Genomic DNA, 21030 nt, shown 5'->3' with positions numbered 1-21030 from the left:
GATTATTAGCAAATTCATTGTAAACTTGTGCAGAGTCCAGTAGTAAATGGTGATTATTTGAACGTAAGAGGTTTTGACTTCATGAAAAATGTTGTATGGGATAAGTAGAGGAAATCTATGTGATTGCTGCGAGCCTAAGAAATTCAAGAAAGTACTTTCTAAATAACAGAAAGGAGTCAAACACCGGTTCACACAGAGCTATTGTACCTTAGACCATTTTACAAACTGTGAAAGTAATTCCCTTCCCTCTCTGCTCCCACCCAAGCCAGAGGCAATTTTACTCTTTTACTTAAGTTCATGAATAAATGCTGAGTAGTGTAGACTGGAGGCTTGGTTTAAATCCCTTTGTGAGCATTATCTCCTTTAATCCTTGAAATGGATCTGCTGAGCAGGTGTTATCACTACAATGAGAAAACTTATCCTTGGGGAATTTAGAAACTTATGAAAAATTTGGAGTGGGCTTATGTACCCAGACTGGAGTTTGGGGTTATCAATGGGCAGATACTCAAAACAACTCATGGTTGGAAGATCGGGTGCAGCCGGGACTGAATCCAGAGAGAGACCATGATTCAGGTAGTGAAGAGGGTTGGTTGGAAATTGAAATCCAGTTAAAGGTCTTGGTCTAGGAGATGAGTCTTGATGCCAGCGTGGTTGAAGACATTGATAGTTTATTACAGTTTCTGACTCCGGGTGGCCTTCATTGCCACGAGGTCCTTATAATCTCTTACTCCTTAAGTCCTTCGCCATGCCCTGCCTTCCTCATACTCAGTAGGTAGCCTTTAGGGTGTTTCCTGAACACCCTCTTCCTTGCTATCTCCACAACTAATTGAATCTACTCTCATCCTTCACCCCTTCCCTCCTGTTTGCAAGAATAACTCAGGGGCCATTCGCACCCCCATGTCCTTCAGATATTATTTTTTTCCGCTTCCTTAAGCTCTTCTTTCATCAATGATATTTATTGCTCTTAAATATTTAGGTCACCCACCAGGTCCTCTCTTCAATTTAATAGTTTTTATTAAGAAAGAAAAAGCAATTTAGCCACATATTTTTTAAGGCTTTCCATGGCCTCCTTTTCCTTCTAATTATCTTTCCTTTCCTGCTTTGTTTTATCCTCAAGTTATGAAATAGGGGACTGTCTGTGGCCCTTGTTGCTCAGTTATCCATCCCATCCCTGAGCATGCACAAAACTACATTTCATGATTTCTTTTTTTAAATTTATCTTTATTGTTGAAAGTGTTACAGATGTCCCCTTTTTTTCTTATTCACTGGCTTTTATATTAGAAAATTTCCATTTTATTGAAAGTAATTTATAATTTTCTAACTCATTTAACCTCAATGTGTGAAAATATTGTTTGAATGCTCTAAACCCACTGAGTCTTTTTAGCTATTTAAAGGTTTGTTTTTGTTTGAGAAGGAATGTGCAGATCATACTAAAGATAAAGGAGCTAGCTATAGGTTGGGTGTAAAAAACTTGGTTATAAAACTTGGAATTATATCTAAACAGAAATTAAAATTTATTCAAGTGCCTCCCAATCTTTATTTCTAAAACACAGTTTGGAAATTTGAGGATGTACTGGGCATTGTGCCAAACAGAATGAAAAATCGCCCCACCCCACTTCACCATCCCTGCCCCCACCACGCCTGTTTTGGGTATTTCTCTAGTCTAGCTGCTTTCTCAGGCAAGGCTGCACCACTGTGACTTACTGCTTTGTGCACATAGTCATTTGTTATTTTAATAACAGTACCAAAAAGAAAAAACATGGAGCAAATGAGGCAAGCTGTCACCTTCCAGCTTTATAGTAGGCTTTGAAAGCAACCAAACAAGGGAAGAGCCAGAAGCAGGCGGCTCACCAGTTACATTCCTAAATGCAGACACAGAGCTCAGGATGTTTTATCAAGAAGAACATAGACTCAGAGGCGGCCTACAAATGAATCTGTCCTTGGAACACTTTGGCTAAGTGTTCCCATCCCGATAGCCAAGCATAAACCAGAGTGGAATGTGATTGAGAGATGCAGAGACCTCACATCCAGGCTTAGGGCAAGAACCGGGCCATAGCACACTGGAGGGGGCCTGCTCAGCAGGCTCAGTGGGCCATCTGATCCCCAAAGGACTATCAATGCAGCAGGTCCAAACCCCTTGCCTTGCTGTTGGAGGTCAGCTCTAACCCGGTCATGAGCTAAGGATTCTCCCATGATGAGGCTGGGCCTGTTGTCTGTGGAATAGTATTTCCAGATAAATGTTTTGTAATCATCCTATCATAAAGTTAAGTTTATTACTTCTAGCCAGTCATAGCAAAAAAGTACGTGACATTAGAGACTGAGAAATTGGCCCTTCGTGGTGGTTCCTCAGACAACCTATGTCATCTCCTACATGCTACATTCACTGAAAATAAGATGGGTGAGGGAGAGAGTGAATACATATGGAGAAGATCAGGATCTGCATGAAGAAGATCCTAAGACAACTAAAGAAGATCATTAAAAAGCCTTAAACAACTCTCTCAAGAAAACTAGCGTTTGGCATAATGGATACTCTATATTTTTGTTACTGTTATAAGGTATTTACTTTCAATTAGCAAAGCTCCAAAGACAAAATTTTAAAAATAGTTGTTTTTTTTTGAAAACTTCACTTAGAGTGATATGGTAAAAGTAAATCACATTAATTTCATGCATATTCATAGACTATGTGGCCAGGTTGCTCTGAGCATTCACAACTTGACATAGAATGGAATTTTGCTATTTTTGTATTTGTTAACAATAAATTTCTCAGTTTCATTATTTGTTCTGAATTTATGGAAGGCAGACATTTTTCTTAGTCCCTCTGAAAGTTTATATACTCCTCCAAAATAAGCAGACCTCTCAGCTAAAATATAAGTATAGGATCACTAAAATAATCTTTCTTGGATACAGAGTAGAAATCCTAAATGGAAGTTTACTCATCTGTAACCTTCTGACCTTTTGGTTAGGAAAAAAATTCGCTACTAATTTTTAGATTGAAGCTTTTTAAAGTTTAGATTGAAGATTCTTACCATCCCAGCAGCTTAAGAATCAGAATATCATAGAATGATCATGGGATTTTCTTAATATTTAAGATGAATGGAAGCAAATGATACAAGTGGCATAGAACAGACCCATGCAAAATAAAAATTGCTTCCAATTACCTCCTTATTTTCTTGGGAGGAATACAGAATGCATGCTTCACTCCCCGCTCTTCCTTTTTTTATTTTAATGTCCTACTTGTTGGTTAGAACCATTTGGTAAATGATAATGAAGTTAATAACAGTGACTACTTAGTGAGCACCTGCTAGGAGCCTTGTGTATTGTGTATATTTAAAAAAAAAAAAAAAAAAAATCCGAATGGTAAATGTGATTTTCCACATTTTTTTAGATGTAGAAAGTGGGTCAAGAGATTTAAGTTCACACAACTAGAAGCCAGCAGAGATAGATTTCAGTCTGAGGTTTAACTCCAAAGCTTTAGCTCTGACACCCAGAGGCCCATTAGGGTTATCTGTGTAGAAAGGTTCCAGAAAGTAGAGCTAGACCATCCTTGGGGAGCAAGTCCTGCCCGAACGTCTCATAGAAGGGTATCGAGCCTGGTGGGCCTTTGCTGCTCTCTCCCTCAAGAGAAGTGACGCTTCTTGAGAAGTTTTCCTTAGACTGTTTTCTTTGTAAGAGCAGAGACATTCTTCCTCTCTCCTCGTCTTCGGTGTGCTGTTACCCCTCCTTCCTCAGCTGACACGCTTGGCACATACTTGCACACAGAATGTTTAGGTGAAGGAATCCAGGGCAAATTCCCTTAGCTTCCTACTGCTTTTCAGTTTTCATTGTTTTGGAGATTACTTAATTATTTATAGAATCCTACCCTAACGAGTTCTCTTGGAGGTCTAGCTATGTATATTTTTGTCCCAGTAGATAACACAGACTCAAACTGCTTCGCTGATGATACAACTGTGTTTGAAGGAAAAACATCCTGCCTCACAGATTGGGGCTCCAGGCCCAATCCATTCGCAGTCTGTCTGCTTGAAGGTCTCCCCTTATCACGCATCCTTTAAGCAAAGACATTGTATGTAAATATATTTATAATGTGAACTGCTCCAAGTTCAGCTGCTTTTTACCAGATGACATGGTGGAGCATATGAACTGTGCTGGGGATATTTGCATGGTAGGATTCAAGAAGGGAATGTCATTTTTGTCATAGCTTTCATCTCGGGCTCCATCAATGTGGAACCTCCCTTCAGGGGAAAGATAAAAATGAGGGGTTGTCATTCCAGCTCAGTCTTAATGGGAGAACTGATTTTTCAAAAGGTTTGGAGAGCCTGAAAGTGAGAAGGAGGTGGGGTATTTAAATATTTAAATAGATTTAAACTATAGGAAAGGGGAGGGGGTGGAAGAAGAGAGGGTCAGACCGTATGTGATGGTATATGTTACGTATATTAAATTACGTTGTGATTCCCTATGGTTATCACCAAAAAAGTTGTTACATTTCCAGCAGGTAGGATAACTGACTTTCCAAATTTGCCACACGAAGCTCATCATTCTCTCCAACCAATCTGCTTTATTTTAACTCTAAATTAGTGCTTTAGATACATAAATCTTTGCTGAGTTGATGCAGCTTTTTATGTTCCTTCATCTCAATTGCTATTAGATCATTTGGCAAAGACTTTAATCTTCTCCATGTTTTAGTGGGATAACACTGTGGTCATTTTGCTCGGTTCTAGAAATAGGCTGCAATCAGACGCTGAGGAAACAATCATTTTGTCTTTCGATTGGAAACAATAAAAATAGTTGCTGCCTATTACTCTCTACACTTGGTTACTATTTTATTTTTATAGCCTCATTGAATCTGGTATGAATCATAAGTATAGGAAGCCTGTGTCATTTCTGTCATTGAAAAGTCAAAGGACCCAAGATTTAGCCTCACGGAGGTGAGTTCCTTTCTTGGGACTCTGCGCCTACATTCTAGGAATTGTTACCAGAAAAATGGGGGTGTCTGGCAAGCTTATACTTACGGGTGCATTTGTTTTAAGAAGTCATAACCAATGGGGCGGGAGCTGGGTGAGGGGGGCAAAGCGGGGGAAATGGGGGACATCTGCAATACTCTCAACAATAAAAATTAAAGATAAATAAATAAGTGATAACCAAGAATATTATGTCTATAAAACACAATCCACTTGCCTTTACTTTTCATATGTGTATTCTTATGAAAAGAGCAATAAGTGTATTAATTTTTCCTTTTTCTCCATAAGCCATGCGACTTTAAGTGAAGACTTGTTTAAAGTAAATATAAATTCTTAAGTACAATTCAGTGTCCTGATCTAACTTTGTGTTTTCTTTCTACTCTGAAGAAGGAATTTCACTTCTATGGGCACCTCCTAATCTTTTTCACAACTTCTGGTCCCGTAATTCTGAACTATCCCAGTCTAGCTTCAGAGGAAAAAGATTAATTTATTCCTTTTAGCTTATCTCGGGGCCTAAAAAGATTTTCATTGCTCTCATCCAGAGTTCCCTGCGGCCTTGTGGTCTGTCTCAGCACGTGCACCGTTGCAAAAGCTCCCTAAGGGGAGGCTTTTTGTTTGGAGCTGCTCAGCTTCTCTAGAACAACAGCTTTTATTCTAGAATTTTCTATCAGAGGCATAACAAGCCTCAGTCCCTCTGCCAATTTGATTCACATGTTTAATTCAAAGCAATGAATTAACTAATTTAGAGTTATTAAACCAGCAGCCGACTTGAGGAAGAAACAAAACAAAATTTAAAAAGCCGACTATACAAATTTCCAACTTCTCGAGACGGTAAGAAAGACACAGACATCGACCCAAATACAGCTGCCAAGTCACATGCACGTCTCAGCGGCCCCGGGGGTGGCTTCCAGCTCCCCTCCTGCCTCCTCTGTGTGAGACGGAGCCGGCTGTGGGCAGAGGGCCTGCTCTGCTTTGGCTCCTTTGGTCGGAGGGCCCTAGCGAGCCAGCACCATTGACTAGACCATGCACCTCACGGGTATTGGGGTTCTGTCGGGTTCCTGATACAGAAAAGGAAGGGTCCTGTAGTCTCACTCGAATGAATTTCATTTTTAAACATCAGAACAATGGTTTCTTCCAGATGGTGCTGCTTAGAGTTGTCCAGACCTCTTTTTGGGGACAGGAGATGTAGTGTGTGGAAAAGTAACCAAAGTGTGCCACGGACACGGAGACAAGGGCAAGGCTACCAGTTAAATCATGTTTGGGCCTCTGTCCCTCTTGGTCATGAATTTTTTCTAGACTAACTGGTGTTCAGGATGTGTTTTAAAGAAAGGAGGAGATATTCTGGCATATGTGGAATGGAAGTTTGTTCAGTGTCACAAAGAATAGTCTTAAGTTCGACAGGCAGCCAATACTGTAAAATGTTTACGTCGTGATAAGGGCTTGGAGATCCGTCAAGGTTTTCACACTGGAAAAAATGCATAAATTTTCTTGTTTGTGTTAACTAGCAAATTGCTGTTTCAGCTGCTTTCACTCTTATTTTCCACTTGCTTTTACATTTTTTCTTTTTTACAAAAATTGCAACTTACATGAACCCTAAGTGCATGAACCCTACAGGAACAGCTTGGTAAATGCGACATGTTTCTGGTGTGACTTTCTTTTCTCAAATGCTTTACATAATGCATATCTGGTGAAGCCTGTGGTTGTGCTGCAATTTCCTAAATGAGAATGATCACCAATCTTTTCCAGAATGCTTTCCCCACATCTTTTCAGATATAATTAAAAACTTAGTGGAGGTGAGTCAACGGCTAAGTCTCATTCTGTGTTTCTGAACCTACAGGTTGCCGGGCTCCATGCACTAGAGTAGATGCCCACCACCGGAATAGGCACTCTCCTGGGCACACACTATAACACAGAACCTTGGAAGCAGAGTAAAAAAATTATACGCACACACAGATATGTCACACACAAGCAAATGTCCAGAGGAAGGAGAAAGGGAAAGAGAAGAGAAACAGATATATTTAGGAAGCCGTCTATATTTACTTCACCCATATCTGACTAGCCTTGCTCCATGGGGATCTTATCCTTGGCACTTGTCCTGTTGCTCCAGAGTTGTTTTGGGTATCCGGGAATTTCATCAGCAACCTGTGTCTCCCCTAGATTATAAGCTCCCCCTGGACAGGAATGTGCTCTATTTTTATTTGGTCATTCATTCTTCCTGCACACCCATCTTCCACAGCCCTTGAAGGCATAGAAAGATCTGATCATGACAGAAGTTCAAAGGGATGCTTTAGAATGAAGAAAGTAACAGAAAAGGCCCTGATTTCCTAGCAGCATCTCTACTGCTCCCTGCGGCCACCCCCACCCACCCCAGCTGCTCTCGGAGTGAGATTCAGGGGCTCATGACAAAGCTCTCGATACGCACAGTGGCTCTCAGAACGTGTTGCTTGGCTCAAAGGCAAACCTGATTCTTTTTTTAAGTGGAAATTTACTCCCTTTCTGCTTGATGTTGTCAAAGTATCAGAGCGGAATATCACTAAAGTCAGCTTGCAAAGCTGCATGGCCTTCTGGGCCCCAGGCCACAGCTCTCTCTTATTTGTAAGTACAATTGAAAGGCAGTCGTGTGGGTCATCACAATATACGCAAACTGTGTTTCATCTCCTGCATCAGTATCAAAACTGGGTGCTGAAGCCTTTCTTCAGAGAAGGGGACTTGGCTCCCCAAGGCCTCCTTAAAATGCCTCTCCCCAAGTCTCTTCTTTCTTTCTTTTTCTCTCCAGCATCACTGATGGCAGGAGTGGCCGATCATTGATGCAAGAACAATCTCAAAGCCCATTAAATACCAGCACCGAAGCCATTTATAAACTCATGGGATTAATTGAATGTTTGGAGCTCTAAAACAGAATATAGACCATACACCTCAGTGGTCATCTCTTCCATTATATAAAATTAAAAATAAATAAGCTTCATTTGCTGTCCACTGATTGGTGATAATACCATGTAAAATTGCCACCTCTCACTCCTGAGGCAGAGAAGAGATGGGGGTAAGACTCCTAGACCAGCACAGCTGCTAGTTCCTCAGAAAGGAGAGTCTCATTTCCAGTGACAGTCTATTTTACTGTATCATCCTTCACCCATGTTTTCTCTGATAATTGTATTTTGTACTAGATATCTAGGCTTAACAGTGTTGAAGTAAACTTTTAATTATCTCAGTACTGAGTGTGTGATTTAGCCCATATATATACAGTTTAAAAAGCTAACTTGGGTCTTATTTTCTCGGTTGGAATTTCAGGCAACAAGTGCTGAGGCTGATCATTTTGATCCCTAGTGTGCGCTCAACAATTTGGCTGCTTCTTAGGGATCACTGTCTGAAAGAGACAACGCCCAGAACACCCTGCCCCTTTTGGTAATGTGTTCAAGTAGCAGCAGAAATCAGAGCGCCCTAAAAAGTATAGACACCGAGATTACATTTTAAAAACGGAAGTTAAATAAACGTAAGCAATTATAAATTCAACCTCAGGGGAATTCCTCTTGATTTCTTGTTCTGAAATTTTGTTATACAATTACATATCTTCTCTCTCTGGGTTCCAGTTGTTATCAATCGTGGGTTCCTTTAGTCCTGGCTTTTCTTGTTCTCCAAAACACTTTAAAAAAATCAGGTTTTGCGTCATGGTCTGGTGTAGTGGAAAGACCTTGGCCCTAGGAATCAGATAGCACTCGGTACTTCCCAGCTCTTTGATCAGTGCCATCTATAAAACAGAAAAAGATACTTCTTTTCAGGGTTACTGGGAGAATTCAATAAATTCATTTGCTAAAAATTTCTAGCACTTGGGTTATTCATGTATTGATAATTTTTTATTAGCCTATCACATTGTAGGTGCAGCTATGAAATGATCATTGTACCTCAGGCATCCCGTGTGACTTGGGCAGAGTGTGAAGAAAAGCTCACTTATTTTCATTTTCACTGTGTGTCTAAATAAATATCCAAATTTATTTTAAAATCATTTTTTAATTAGGATTCTCTCTGTGACTCCATAACAATGTTGCTGTAAATGTATAGAACTTCTAGGTCATTGATATGAATACTTGAACATAAAACGATGACGATAGGTTATACATTAATACACAGGGTGACATATTTTTACGATGACTGCTTTTAGGAAAATGTTTACATTAAACGTCATATATTTTCATGCGCAGAGCACCACTTACTAACTCGGTGTCTTATTGTGAATATCTGCTGCCCAGAGCCACACTTTTAGCCTCAACACAAAGGTCCTGTGTTGCCTAAACCAAGGGCCCAGCTTGAAGTTGCGGCAAAGGCCTTGGTCAGGGCAGGTCACGTTTGCTGCTAGGAGAGGCTGTGCCTCCGACAAACAATAAACATTTGCAGCAGCATCTGGAGTCTCAAATAACTTAATTCTTTGATTTTTAGTTCAAAGCTTATAAAAAAAAGTATTTAATAATACAGGTCACCTCAGGGGTTGCTGTGAAGAGTAATCATACTCAATACATGTTAATTATTAGCAATATTATTACCATTCACAATTCGATATTATTGATAACATAATGTCATTGGCAATCATAATTTAGTATTGCCTCTACCGCCACACTCTGAATCTATTTCATACACACACACACACACAATTTTCTGTTAACTGTGAAAAAAGGTGATAAGCTTACAGACATTTAACAAATGTGAGTATTAATAACATTGATTTAATGCTAAACATTTATAGATCATGGTTCAGAGACATCTCACTTTGATCCCAACCTCTAGGAGAAAAATAGTTCTTATTATTCCTGTTTGAGAAAATTAAGGTTCGTGGAAGTTAAGTGGGGTGGTCAGACTCACACAGCTAATAATTAAGATTAGAGATTAGTACCTATAACTTTGCAAGGATAATATTAAGCCAGGATACGTTCCTCACTGCTACATATAGGAACTTGAATAGTGAAAAGCTAAGGGCAGGGAATTTTTTTCACAAGTTTCCATAGCACTTTCAGGACTTGGTCATAAACTAGCTTTGTAAAATACCAAACCGATTATGATACACTTGCCATAGTAAGATGCTGAGTCTTCTGAAGGTCATCTTCGTTGTTTAGTCTGTGGTGACTATGCTATTTCATCAATGATGTAACAAATCTCGTTTTAAAAGGCCCTATGATGCCACACCAGAAGTAAAAACGTTTACAGAAGTGTAAACAGCAGAGGTGGCAAGAGGCTGACCAAAAGGGGTTGACAGAAGGAAAGTTTTTTTTTACTAGAAGAGGAACAGTCCTTGCATAGCTTGTGCGTCACGTGGGGAGACAGGAATGCCATCCCTCTGACACTGTGCTTGCTTCTAAGTGAAATGTTTTCCATTTTCACAGATAGCCTTAATAGAAACGAGCAAATATTAGAACCAAAAATTTAGAGGATGTGATAGCAAGTAAGCATGTTAACATTTTAAACATTTACTATGCTCTACCAGGGTAAGAATTCCATGTCCCTCAAAAGGAATCTGGGTCCAGTTCATGATTATACAGATGCCTAACAGTTTAACACATTACTGGATAAAATTATATTCTCAGACTGGGAAAGGAGAGAAAAAGCATCCTACCGAAGAGTAAAGATGTTGGTTTTAGTCGCAGATGTTTACTCACCAGCCTTGAAACCAAGGACAGTTTGCTTAATCTCTTCCTAGAGCCTCAGCTTCCTTCTTCAGAAAAAAAAGGGTGAGAGGACCTGTTCTGAATATTTTAAAGAGCTGTTAACATTAAGCAAGTTAACATAAGTTTGAGAGGCCTAAGACTGTGTTTTCTTTTAAATGTGATTTTTTTTTTCAGTTGAAAAAGTAATGCATGCTCATGGTAAACAAGAAAAAGGGACAGGAGGAAGGCAGAAAACAAACCAATGAATAAATAATATAAAAGGAGCGGAGTGAGAATCGTGCTGCTCTGTGTCCTTGTGAAGTTTCAGCATAACAATCAGTGTTATTAGCACAAGAGATGGCAAGGACCAGATGACCATGAACAAATCACTGTCTCTTTCACTTTCTTAATCTATAAAATAGGAGATCAAACTAGTTTTATTTTTTAACATAAATATTATATCTACACATTTTCTTCAGAGGAAGTCACCAAAAAGCTTCTTATAACTAAGCTATGGTCCTGCCTTTTATTCAAATGAATGTGAAAAATAAAGTGTCAAACAGAACACTCAGAAAATAAATGCTTGGTATTTTTCAATCAATGTTTATTAAAATGAACATTCTGTGACATACATATACATATCATTCAATTCCAAAAAATGTTCATGAGTGAATCTAAGAAGAACCAAAGCAAGTTTATAAGCAAGTCATAATTCTCACCTTATGGTTACGTAGCTAACAAGGAGCCATCGGAACACTGGTTGAATTAGTGAAATCACTTTGTTTAAGTAAATTCCATGAATAAACAATTGTATGAGTAAGAACAACAGAAAATGCTGTTACTGGGAAGTGCTATTGAAACGGTTCCATTAATTAGGTAAATAGGAGTTGAATTAATAATATTAATTGTTGATCCTGTGTTGACTCAACCAACTTTTTAGAGCATCAGTTATATTTCAGGCAGTGAGCTGGATGGTAGACCTACAAAGACTAAGAAGTGAAAATTCACTGATTTTCTAGTGAAGAAAGAAAATACTGTATATAGATGGATATATGAACCAGTGTCCTATGAGTCAAAGGTATGAACAGGGGAGCTCCAAGAATGGAAACCTGAAAGGCTACTAACTACATGAAAAAAGGGCTCGGCCTCTCTAATAATCAGAAGCATAGAAGTTAAAACCAAAATCTACGCTTTACTTCTCTCGGGCTGGCAAATATTAGGAAGATGCATAACACTTGTTTGAAGGTCATTGAGAAACAAGGCTGACCTGATCAGGGTAGGACCTGCTGCCACCATCCAGAACAGTGCGGCAGCAGGCAGAAGAAAGCTAATTCCCACACCTTGGTCCAGTGGCCTCACTCCTGGGCACATGTGACAGGGAAGTTCATAGGCGAGCCTGTGACACGGTGTGAACATTTTCATTTCAGCACCGTTTCAAGAGGTTGGAGGCAATCTACACGCCCATCGCTAGAGAAACGTGGAAGGAAAGACTGCCATGATTTGCTCGCTATGGAGTTAGAAGCAACGCACTTGACATAGGCCAACGAAGAAACATGGTATTGAGTGGAAAAGAGAAACAACCATAAAAGCTAGAACACTGGGTTGTTTGGTCAATTAAGGTCATAAGGGGGGAAAAAACCTTTTATTTTTCAGAGTTGCATATCTAGCCAAAGAAAATAGTCTAAGCAACCAAAACAAGTTCTAGAGGGGGAAAGGGACAATGAGATGGGAGAATTAAAAAGGAAAGAAAGGAATATATTGATAAAGTAAAAGGAAGAGAGAGGCCTTGCAGAAACGGATGAGGTTTGTTGGTTATAGTGTGAGGAGTGTGAAAAACTTGGCTTCACATTTGACATTCAAATAACACTAATGCAAATAAATAAGTGACTAAGAACAGCAGGACAGAAAAAATGATAGCAGGTGTGCGATGGAGGCAATGGGAGCAGAGGTGGGACAAAGCAACAGCCAGGCCAAGAGCAACCAAAAGGGTTTCCGAGAGTCGATGGTGCCTGGGAATGTTTATGTGATGTGTGAGGCCCAAGCCAACAGACAGCCTGTGGTATCGAGCGGGGGACAAATCAGAATGGACCACATTTGAAAAGGGGTAAGAGGAGAGAGGCTTTGGAAGGGTTTCCTCGTAGGGCTTACAGGTTCTGAATCAGGAGGTCTGACCTGGGGCCTTTAGGTCATTTTCGATCATGTGCCTTACAAATATTGTTTCCCAATTTTTATTTTTTATATTTTCTATGCAGAAATTTCAAATACTTAAGTAGTACTTACTATATTTGGGGGCCTTATATATTCAGGCCAAACCACTCCTAAGATAGTAAGTTGTGTGTGTGTTTTTTAATGCTTGAGGGTAACTTGCTTCCTAAGCAGAAGAAACCTTTTGTTTAAGTGCTGTTTGTGCTGCGAAGGTGCTTAGCAAATTATTTTCTACATGGATTCCCAGGGAAAGCTACTGCCACACCTGTATCTAATATCATTATTTTGTAATCAGTGGAATCTGGATTAATAGAGATTTCTGAAGTTTGAAATACTAATTTCTCATCAATATTTACTTTCTGATATTCACAACTTACATCGATTTTGTCAACTTGGGCTAGTTTTTCTTTCAGACGCTGTGTCTCCTGAACTATGTCAAAGCTCATTTGATGAACTTTTTTCTTTCTTGTGTCTCCCACATACTTCTTCCCTTATGAAAGATCACTCAGTTGTCACCAGACTTTGGTTGGGCTGCAGAAAGCCCGCTTGGGTTTGATAACTGCTTCTTAACCGCTCGATCACTGCCCCCAGTGCCCATGCCTCCCACAGGCAGGGGCTTTGTTTTAGTCACTGAATGCCCAGCATATATCACAGTGCCTCATGACGAAATGAATGAAAGAATGGTTGAACAAACTGAGGCTCATAGTCTCATCTCTATCGTTCACTTGATACGTGTATAAATTATTTAACATTCCTGGGCTTCAGTTTCTTCTGCTGCTGGACAAATATAAATCCTAGCTTGATTGCCAACAGAAATAACAGTAAATCAATAGACCTAACAGTGATTTGAAAACTAAAACATTCACAAAATTGATACAATCGCATCAATAAACACTTGATAAATAACTTCTTTTGCAAGATGTGGAATATTGGGAATGCTAATATGTGACCCTGACTACAAGCGTAAAACAGAGGTCAGAGAAAATAATATTCATTGAGTGAAATGTGTTGGCTAATAAAGTGTTATGAAATTATCTTTATTATCATTATTAGTACTATGAAAAAGACTTAAAGCCACCAGGTATAAAGGAGTTATTGACTATAAAAGTCAAAACTCAGTGTTACAAGTTTTAAGCTTTCTTCCATAACTTTGTGCTCCCATTGGTATATTATTTTTTTATCAGTCCCAGGAACTCCATGATGCTTTGGAAAGTTATATGTATCATTTTGGTTTATTTAGTTCAATTCATCAACATTAAGCACGGTCTACTTGATTGATGATAGATGTAGATAGATAGATGATAGATATAGGTAGGTAGATTAGATAGATAGATAGATAGATGATAGATAGATAGATAGATAGATAGATAGATAGATAGATAGATAGATAGATAGATAGATGATAGATAGATGATAGATGATAGATAGATAGATGATAGATAGATAGATAGATGATAGATAGATAGATAGATAGATAGATAGATAGATAGATTAGATAGATGATAGATAAACAGATATTCTTATCTAGATATGATAACATTTGAATTGCCCTTTTAATTGAGGCAGGTACAATAAACATGTATGTGAAGGAAGCGAGAGTTTGGGTAAATGTGGTTCAAAAGGAAGGACTCTGGTACATTTTAAAGCAATGTTTATATTACGCTTGTTAATTTTATTCTGTTTCCCCGCAGGTTTAAATGTTTCTTTGGCTTCTCGGCTACTGATCGGAGGAGGCAACATGAATGACTCGACCAACTCCTCCAGCGATGGCTTGGCTCTGAGCAGCCCCTATAAGACATTTGAAGTGGTGTTTATCGTCCTCGTGGCCGGGTCCCTCAGTTTGGTGACCATCATCGGGAACATCCTGGTCATGGTGTCCATTAAAGTCAACCGCCACCTGCAGACCGTCAACAATTACTTTCTGTTCAGCCTGGCCTGCGCCGACCTCATCATCGGCGTCTTCTCCATGAACCTGTACACGCTCTACACGGTGATCGGCTACTGGCCCTTGGGGCCCGTGGTGTGCGACCTGTGGCTCGCCCTGGACTATGTGGTCAGCAACGCCTCGGTGATGAACCTGCTCATCATCAGCTTCGACAGGTACTTCTGCGTCACCAAACCGCTCACCTACCCTGTCAGGCGGACCACGAAAATGGCCGGGATGATGATCGCGGCCGCCTGGGTCCTGTCCTTCATCCTCTGGGCTCCGGCCATCCTCTTCTGGCAGTTCATTGTGGGCGTGAGGACCGTGAAGGACGGCGAGTGCTACATCCAGTTTTTTTCCAACGCCGCTGTCACCTTCGGCACGGCCATCGCCGCCTTCTACTTGCCGGTGATCATCATGACCGTGCTCTACTGGCACATATCCCGAGCCAGCAAGAGCAGGATCAAGAAGGACAGAAAGGAGCCTGCGGCCAACCAAGATCCGGTGTCCCCGAGCCTGGTCCAAGGGCGGATCGTGAAGCCCAACAACAACAACACTCCGGGCAGCGACGATGGCCTGGGGCACAGCAAAATGCAGAACGGCAAAGCCCCCCGGGATGCCGTGACTGACAACTGTGTCCCCGCCGACGACAAGGAAAGCTCCAATGACTCCACCTCCGTCAGCGCTGTCGCCTCCAACATGAGAGAGGACGAGGTGACCCAGGATGAAAACACAGTGTCTACTTCCCTGGGCTATTCCAAAGAGGAGAGCTCCAAGCAGACTTGCATCAAAATCGTCACCAAGGCCCAGAAAGGTGACTCATGCGCCCCGACGAATACCACCGTGGAGCTGGTTGGTCCCCCGGGTCAGAATGGAGATGAAAAACAGAACACTGTGGCCCGCAAGATTGTCAAGATGACTAAGCAGCCTGCAAAGAAGAAGCCCCCCCCTTCCCGGGAAAAGAAAGTGACCAGGACGATCTTGGCCATCCTGTTGGCTTTCATCATCACGTGGGCCCCCTACAACGTCATGGTGCTTATTAACACCTTCTGCGCGCCCTGCATCCCCAACACCGTGTGGACCATCGGCTACTGGCTCTGTTACATCAACAGCACCATCAACCCCGCCTGCTATGCCCTCTGCAACGCCACCTTCAAGAAGACCTTTAAACACCTCCTCATGTGTCACTACAAGAACATAGGCGCCACAAGGTAAAAACATCTTCGGGACGAAGGAAGGTAGTCAAGGGGAGCCTGGGAAGAAGAGGGGGAACAGAGCTAGTTTGCAAAATCTCTGCCATTGCACTTTATAGTCTTATTGTGGATGTGCAATTAAGGAGCCCGGCAGTGACACTCCTGTTGTGCCTGTGCTCCAGTTGGAGAAACTTGCACCTTATGAGCCCTGCCAGTGGAGGAGCCATGAGGCCATGAAGGCGACACGTTGGAATTGTGGATTTCAGGAAGGCTCTGCGACTCCTCAGTCTCCTAAAGAAGGGCTTCTGAATCTACAATTTTATCAGTCTCTGCACAAGGATAACCTTGCTCCTTCTATTTTTTTGTTCCCACGTGTTCATATAAGGATGAAAGGCCACAATTACAAGTTAACGTGGAGACTTAAACACAAAAAGTAGACATTATACAACGGGGAAGCAAAGAGAGGAAATCAAAGAGGGTGTAGAAACGATCTCCAAAATGCTAAACATATATTCTTCTGTTATGGTTTCACTTGGAGAACTGCAATGTAATAAATGCTTATTTTTTTACCTTTCCCCTTTCCTACCATCAAAAGAAAGCAAAGAAAAAACCCAACTAGATCACATCATTATTTTTCTCGCTATGGCATTTGTTTTTGTATTCTTCTACACTGAGTAAGGGCATATTATGGAGGACTTTCACCAAATCCAACCAGAGACAGCCATGAAAAGGGGCCTTTCCCCCAGACCACTGTGTCCTCTGCATTCTCCAGGGGTATAAAAGCCTATAACGATGTAATGTAGTTATGCTACTTTATGGGAAATGGTTTCACTAATCTGGTTTTCTCCCAAACTAGTCTCTTATTTTAGTAGAATAGCCTCCCTAATATATAAACATGCTTGAGAAGCAAAGTCATTTTTTTAAATTGAGGTTTTGATTATTTAATCAAGTTAAATAATGGTCATGCCAGTTGGAGAAAGCTTACTGAGGTCAGACAGATTTTGAAATAAGAAAGTGGGTGGTTGAAAGGGCATTCTGTTTCAACCTGAATCTACCTGACCCACGTGGGAAATGCTAACTTGGAAAACATGAACTCCTGGACTTTGTCAGCAGAAAGACGATGCTTTTTTTTCATTTGGGATTCTCAACAGGATTAACGTACTCACGTGGCACCGGTGACTTCTGGGTCAGTCCCAAGAGACTAAGCCCTTCCCCTCAATGCCTCTGAGAGCCAATATTCAGTTTATAGTCACACGAGGCTGTTTATAACCATCCTATGATCTAATGGAGGAAAAAAATGCCTAATTCAAAAACATTTACTAAAACCACATATTCCATATTCCTTAAATTGTCAATTCTCCCTAAATTATTTTTAACTAACATTCTATCAATAGACGTGCAGCAATCTTTGTGACGGACATGTCATGGATAACTTAAACAGAGGTCAGGTGGGCCCAGCAGAATTCAGGAGAATGTCGGTGGCTGTACCTGGGTCACATCTCTTATTTCTCTAATCCTACATGTAAAAAAGTCATGTCAGGAACTTATACTCAAATAGTGGCTCTAAAGAATCTTGTGCATATAGAGACTTTTTATTTGGGACCCCAAAGAAATATATGATTATATTGTTTATATTTAACTAGTTATTTTTATTCCTCGTTTATCTTAACTATATTTGCTGTAGTCTTCCTATCAGATTTTCTAAAGATGGCCCAATCAATAGAAATAAAAGTTATAAAAGCCTTTTCAAATTTCATATTTTGCCTTTTAAGTTTATGGTCTTCATCTTGACCAGTATTATCTATGTGAGGTGCATGATGAATTTGTCAGTGTTAGACACTTTAATTAGTTATTTTGTGTAACTTGCCTCATTGATGGCATCTCAACAATTTTGAGAATTAAACAAAAGCACAATGTAAACAACAACAACAAAAAGAACAGGAAAGAACAAATTGCGAACAGTATTTGGACCTAACTCACCCTTTATAAAAATAGCCTCCTGCTTGAATAACTTCAGGCATTTCCCCCCTATATCTTCCATGTATAAACACACAGCATCAGTTCAGACAGATTCCTTTACACTACAATTACATCAATGCAAAAGTTTACATTTTAAAGCCATGTTTATTTTATTTTATTTCTTCAAATCAACCAATGAACTGAGGGAAGGAACATCAAGCCAATGACGTGTTTGGTTCCCTATAAACAACAATTGGCGGGCTGAATATTTCACTTATTAGCTTGTGCTATTATGATGTAGATTCAGCTTTAGTCGAATGAACTCTTTGGATCCAAGGATTGAGGATTCCAGAGCCAGGTCTCTTGTACACAACAATCCAACTCACTTTAAGTCAAGTGGCCTGTTACTCTACATTGTCATTGCATCCTTCCCTTGGTTCCTTTTATTTCTGACCTTCGCTATGGCCACCACCTGTTATTGAAAGAGAAACCATCAAGGATTAAGGAAAGGAATTGAAGGTAGACTGACACGTCGTGGAAGCTTTGTCAAATGGGATCAAAAAATGGAAAGAATACTGAAATTATAGATGATTAGAAAGATACTGAGACTGTGTTCAAAGGTTTGCATTAACTACTGCTGCATTTGTCTATTTCAGTGGCTGTCCACCAGGGATGATTTTGCCCCCCCAGGGGACATTTAACAATGTATGGAGACATTTTTGGTTGTCACAGTTGGGGGAAGAGCTATTGGCATCTAGTGGCTAGAGGCCAGGGATGCTGCTAAACAGCTTAGATTGCACAGGATGGCCCCCTCCCCTGCTAAAAATTATCTGGCTCAAAATGTCAATAGTGTAGAACTTGAGAAACCCTGGTCTGTTTCAAGGGATTCTAGAGCTTGCTTTGTATAAGTGGGAAAAATAATCCTGTATCACTATTAATATACCAATGTAAACTGCTCACCTGTTTGATAAAGGCAGTGCTCACCAATCATATATCAGACACACTGTCATCCATTGAGTCTGGTGTATTTGTAATTCATAGACTGGGAACACAGGCCCCATCTCCATACCCAGAATCACCAGACCAGGCACATAGCACGCTGCTTCCAACATCTTAATGTCCCATTAGGTTGCCACCGAGTCCAGTCCATTGAGATTTCAGTAGCTGGCCATTGATGTGGCCAGTTTCTGTTGGAGCTGACATTTGTCCTTTCAAAAACATTAAGAGCCTCTTTCAGAAACAGTATGATTCACCTCCTTTGTTTTCACTGGAAAGGTAAATATCTGTCAAGAAGTTCTTCTCATAGCAATAATGTAAATATCACAGAGTGGTCTTACAAGAAGAGGAGATTAAAAACGTGAGAAAGCCAGGTCATTTCTTGAAAAAAGAAATGATTACCCTTTTACCAGTTCATCATTCATTTAATGGCAGACCCCAAATGTTAGGACAATATATAATAAGTCATTTTACATTTGTCCAAACCCATAGAATGTACAACAGCAAGAAGGAGCCCTAATGTCAACTGTGGATGTTGGGTGAAAAAATGTGTCAGCGTAGATTCAGCCACTATAGCAAACGTAGCGCTCTGGTGTAGGATGTTGACAGTGGGAGAGGCTGTGCTTGTGTGGGGAGCAGGGGATATACAGAAACTCTCTGTACCTTTTGCTCAATTTTGATGTGAACTTAAAACTGCTCTCAAAAATAAAATATTTCAGAAACTAAAAATAAGAAGTAAAATCTAAAAAAAAATCATAAGTCACGTGAGATTAGCTTTCCAGTGCTGATGTGGAAGCTGGAGGTCCATCCCACGTACTCTAGCTCTTTGCCCATTCACTGCTTTTTTGATCCTGAAGATCTGACATTGGGGGAGATGGTAGTTCAAACTGATGACAACATCCACGTAGAGATGCAATCTACTTTTATTTTCTCTCACTTAGTTCATTGATAGCTGCCTTTTCTCCAGTTTGCTAACATCCCTTTCAACAACCACGGCACTGGTGTTGCCAATAGATTAGGGAAGCACCCAAAGCCGGATGACTCGTGCAAAGTGTATTTTCAGCATGTACATACAATACCATGCCTCTCCAATATGCTTCTCCTGAAAGGGTGCACGCCGCAGCATGAACTGTGTGCATATTTAATGTATCCTCCTGGAATACGCTGTATGCTTAATATACATGTTCTATAAATAAAGTAATGAAATGTATAATAGAAATACATATTTCTGTATGCAAATAAATATATTATACACAAAATCTTCGTATGCAATGTTGTATATGTTGCTTCAGAGTTACAAGATTCACCCTTATATGGCCACCTTGCAAAAAAAGTAGCATTTGCTTTTAAAGGAGGAACTGTAAGAGCAGCCAACACCCTACCCATATTATTACTAAACTGTTTCATACTCTTTGAAAGCATCGTGTTGATTTTAAATATCTCTTAAAAGAATATATTAATAGATCGTTGCTGCTGTCACCTCATGTGACAAAAGTGCTTTCTGCTCCTGCCCCTCTGCCCGGCCGCTGACTAGAACCTTCCTGGCCGTTACGGTGCCAGCAGCTGTGCTGATCTCACGTCTGATTGCCTCATGAGGCTGCGACCAATTCATCGACACACGGCCTCGCTCATCTCCAGAGTCACCGATTTTTGTCAAATAAAAAATAATCATCCTGGGAGGGAAGGATGACCTTCAGAATGCTTTGCATTCTGCAAACCGAGGTAAAAATTGTGCAAGCAGTGTGTTTTGTAAACTGCCTTTTTCAGTTCGGGTTCAATACAGCATCCCATGCGTTAAATACCAATGACTTTCAGTGTCGTGTGATTGCTGCACGTTTCTGCAAGAAATTTCAAAAGAGATGGTTTGTTTCTGAGAGTCCTGCATTTTCTCCACAGCAGTCGTCTTCCTATCTTTGTTGCTCACTCAACTACCCACATTCCCCAGAGCATTTTCTTTGGCGCATTATTAGCATGAGTTCTTAGTTAGCAAATATTGTTAGGGTTTTAGTTGATACTGGGTGTGCAATACTAATAAATGCTTACATTTTAATAGAAAAATCATAAGCACTGAACATTTGAAAGACTTCTGTTCGTCTTTAGACACCAATATATGCAGTGGGAGAGAGTTTTTTTTCAGTGAGTTCTAGTTTTTTTCAAGTTTTGTGGCA

The 21030-nt window shown here is 40.3% G+C and overlaps 1 protein-coding gene across 4 annotated transcripts in view; it reads left to right on the top strand.

The window, feature by feature from the left end:
- The window catches only part of CHRM2 (cholinergic receptor muscarinic 2), a 135269-nt gene extending 115157 nt beyond the window's left edge, over positions 1-20112 (top strand). For all 4 annotated transcript variants that reach the window (XM_081147901.1, XM_081147903.1, XM_081147902.1 and 1 more), the window contains one exon: positions 14482-20112. In XM_081147901.1, the coding sequence (XP_081004027.1) occupies positions 14529-15929 (1401 nt within the window). In that variant the 5' untranslated portion in view covers positions 14482-14528 and the 3' untranslated portion in view covers positions 15930-20112. The remainder of the gene's footprint in view (positions 1-14481) is intronic.
- The last annotated feature ends 918 nt before the right edge of the window (positions 20113-21030 follow it).

Source organism: Miniopterus schreibersii, assembly GCF_964146895.1.
Source record: "Miniopterus schreibersii genome assembly, chromosome: 9".
NCBI lineage: Eukaryota > Metazoa > Chordata > Mammalia > Chiroptera > Miniopteridae > Miniopterus > Miniopterus schreibersii.
This window is presented reverse-complemented; position numbering and strand designations above follow the sequence as displayed.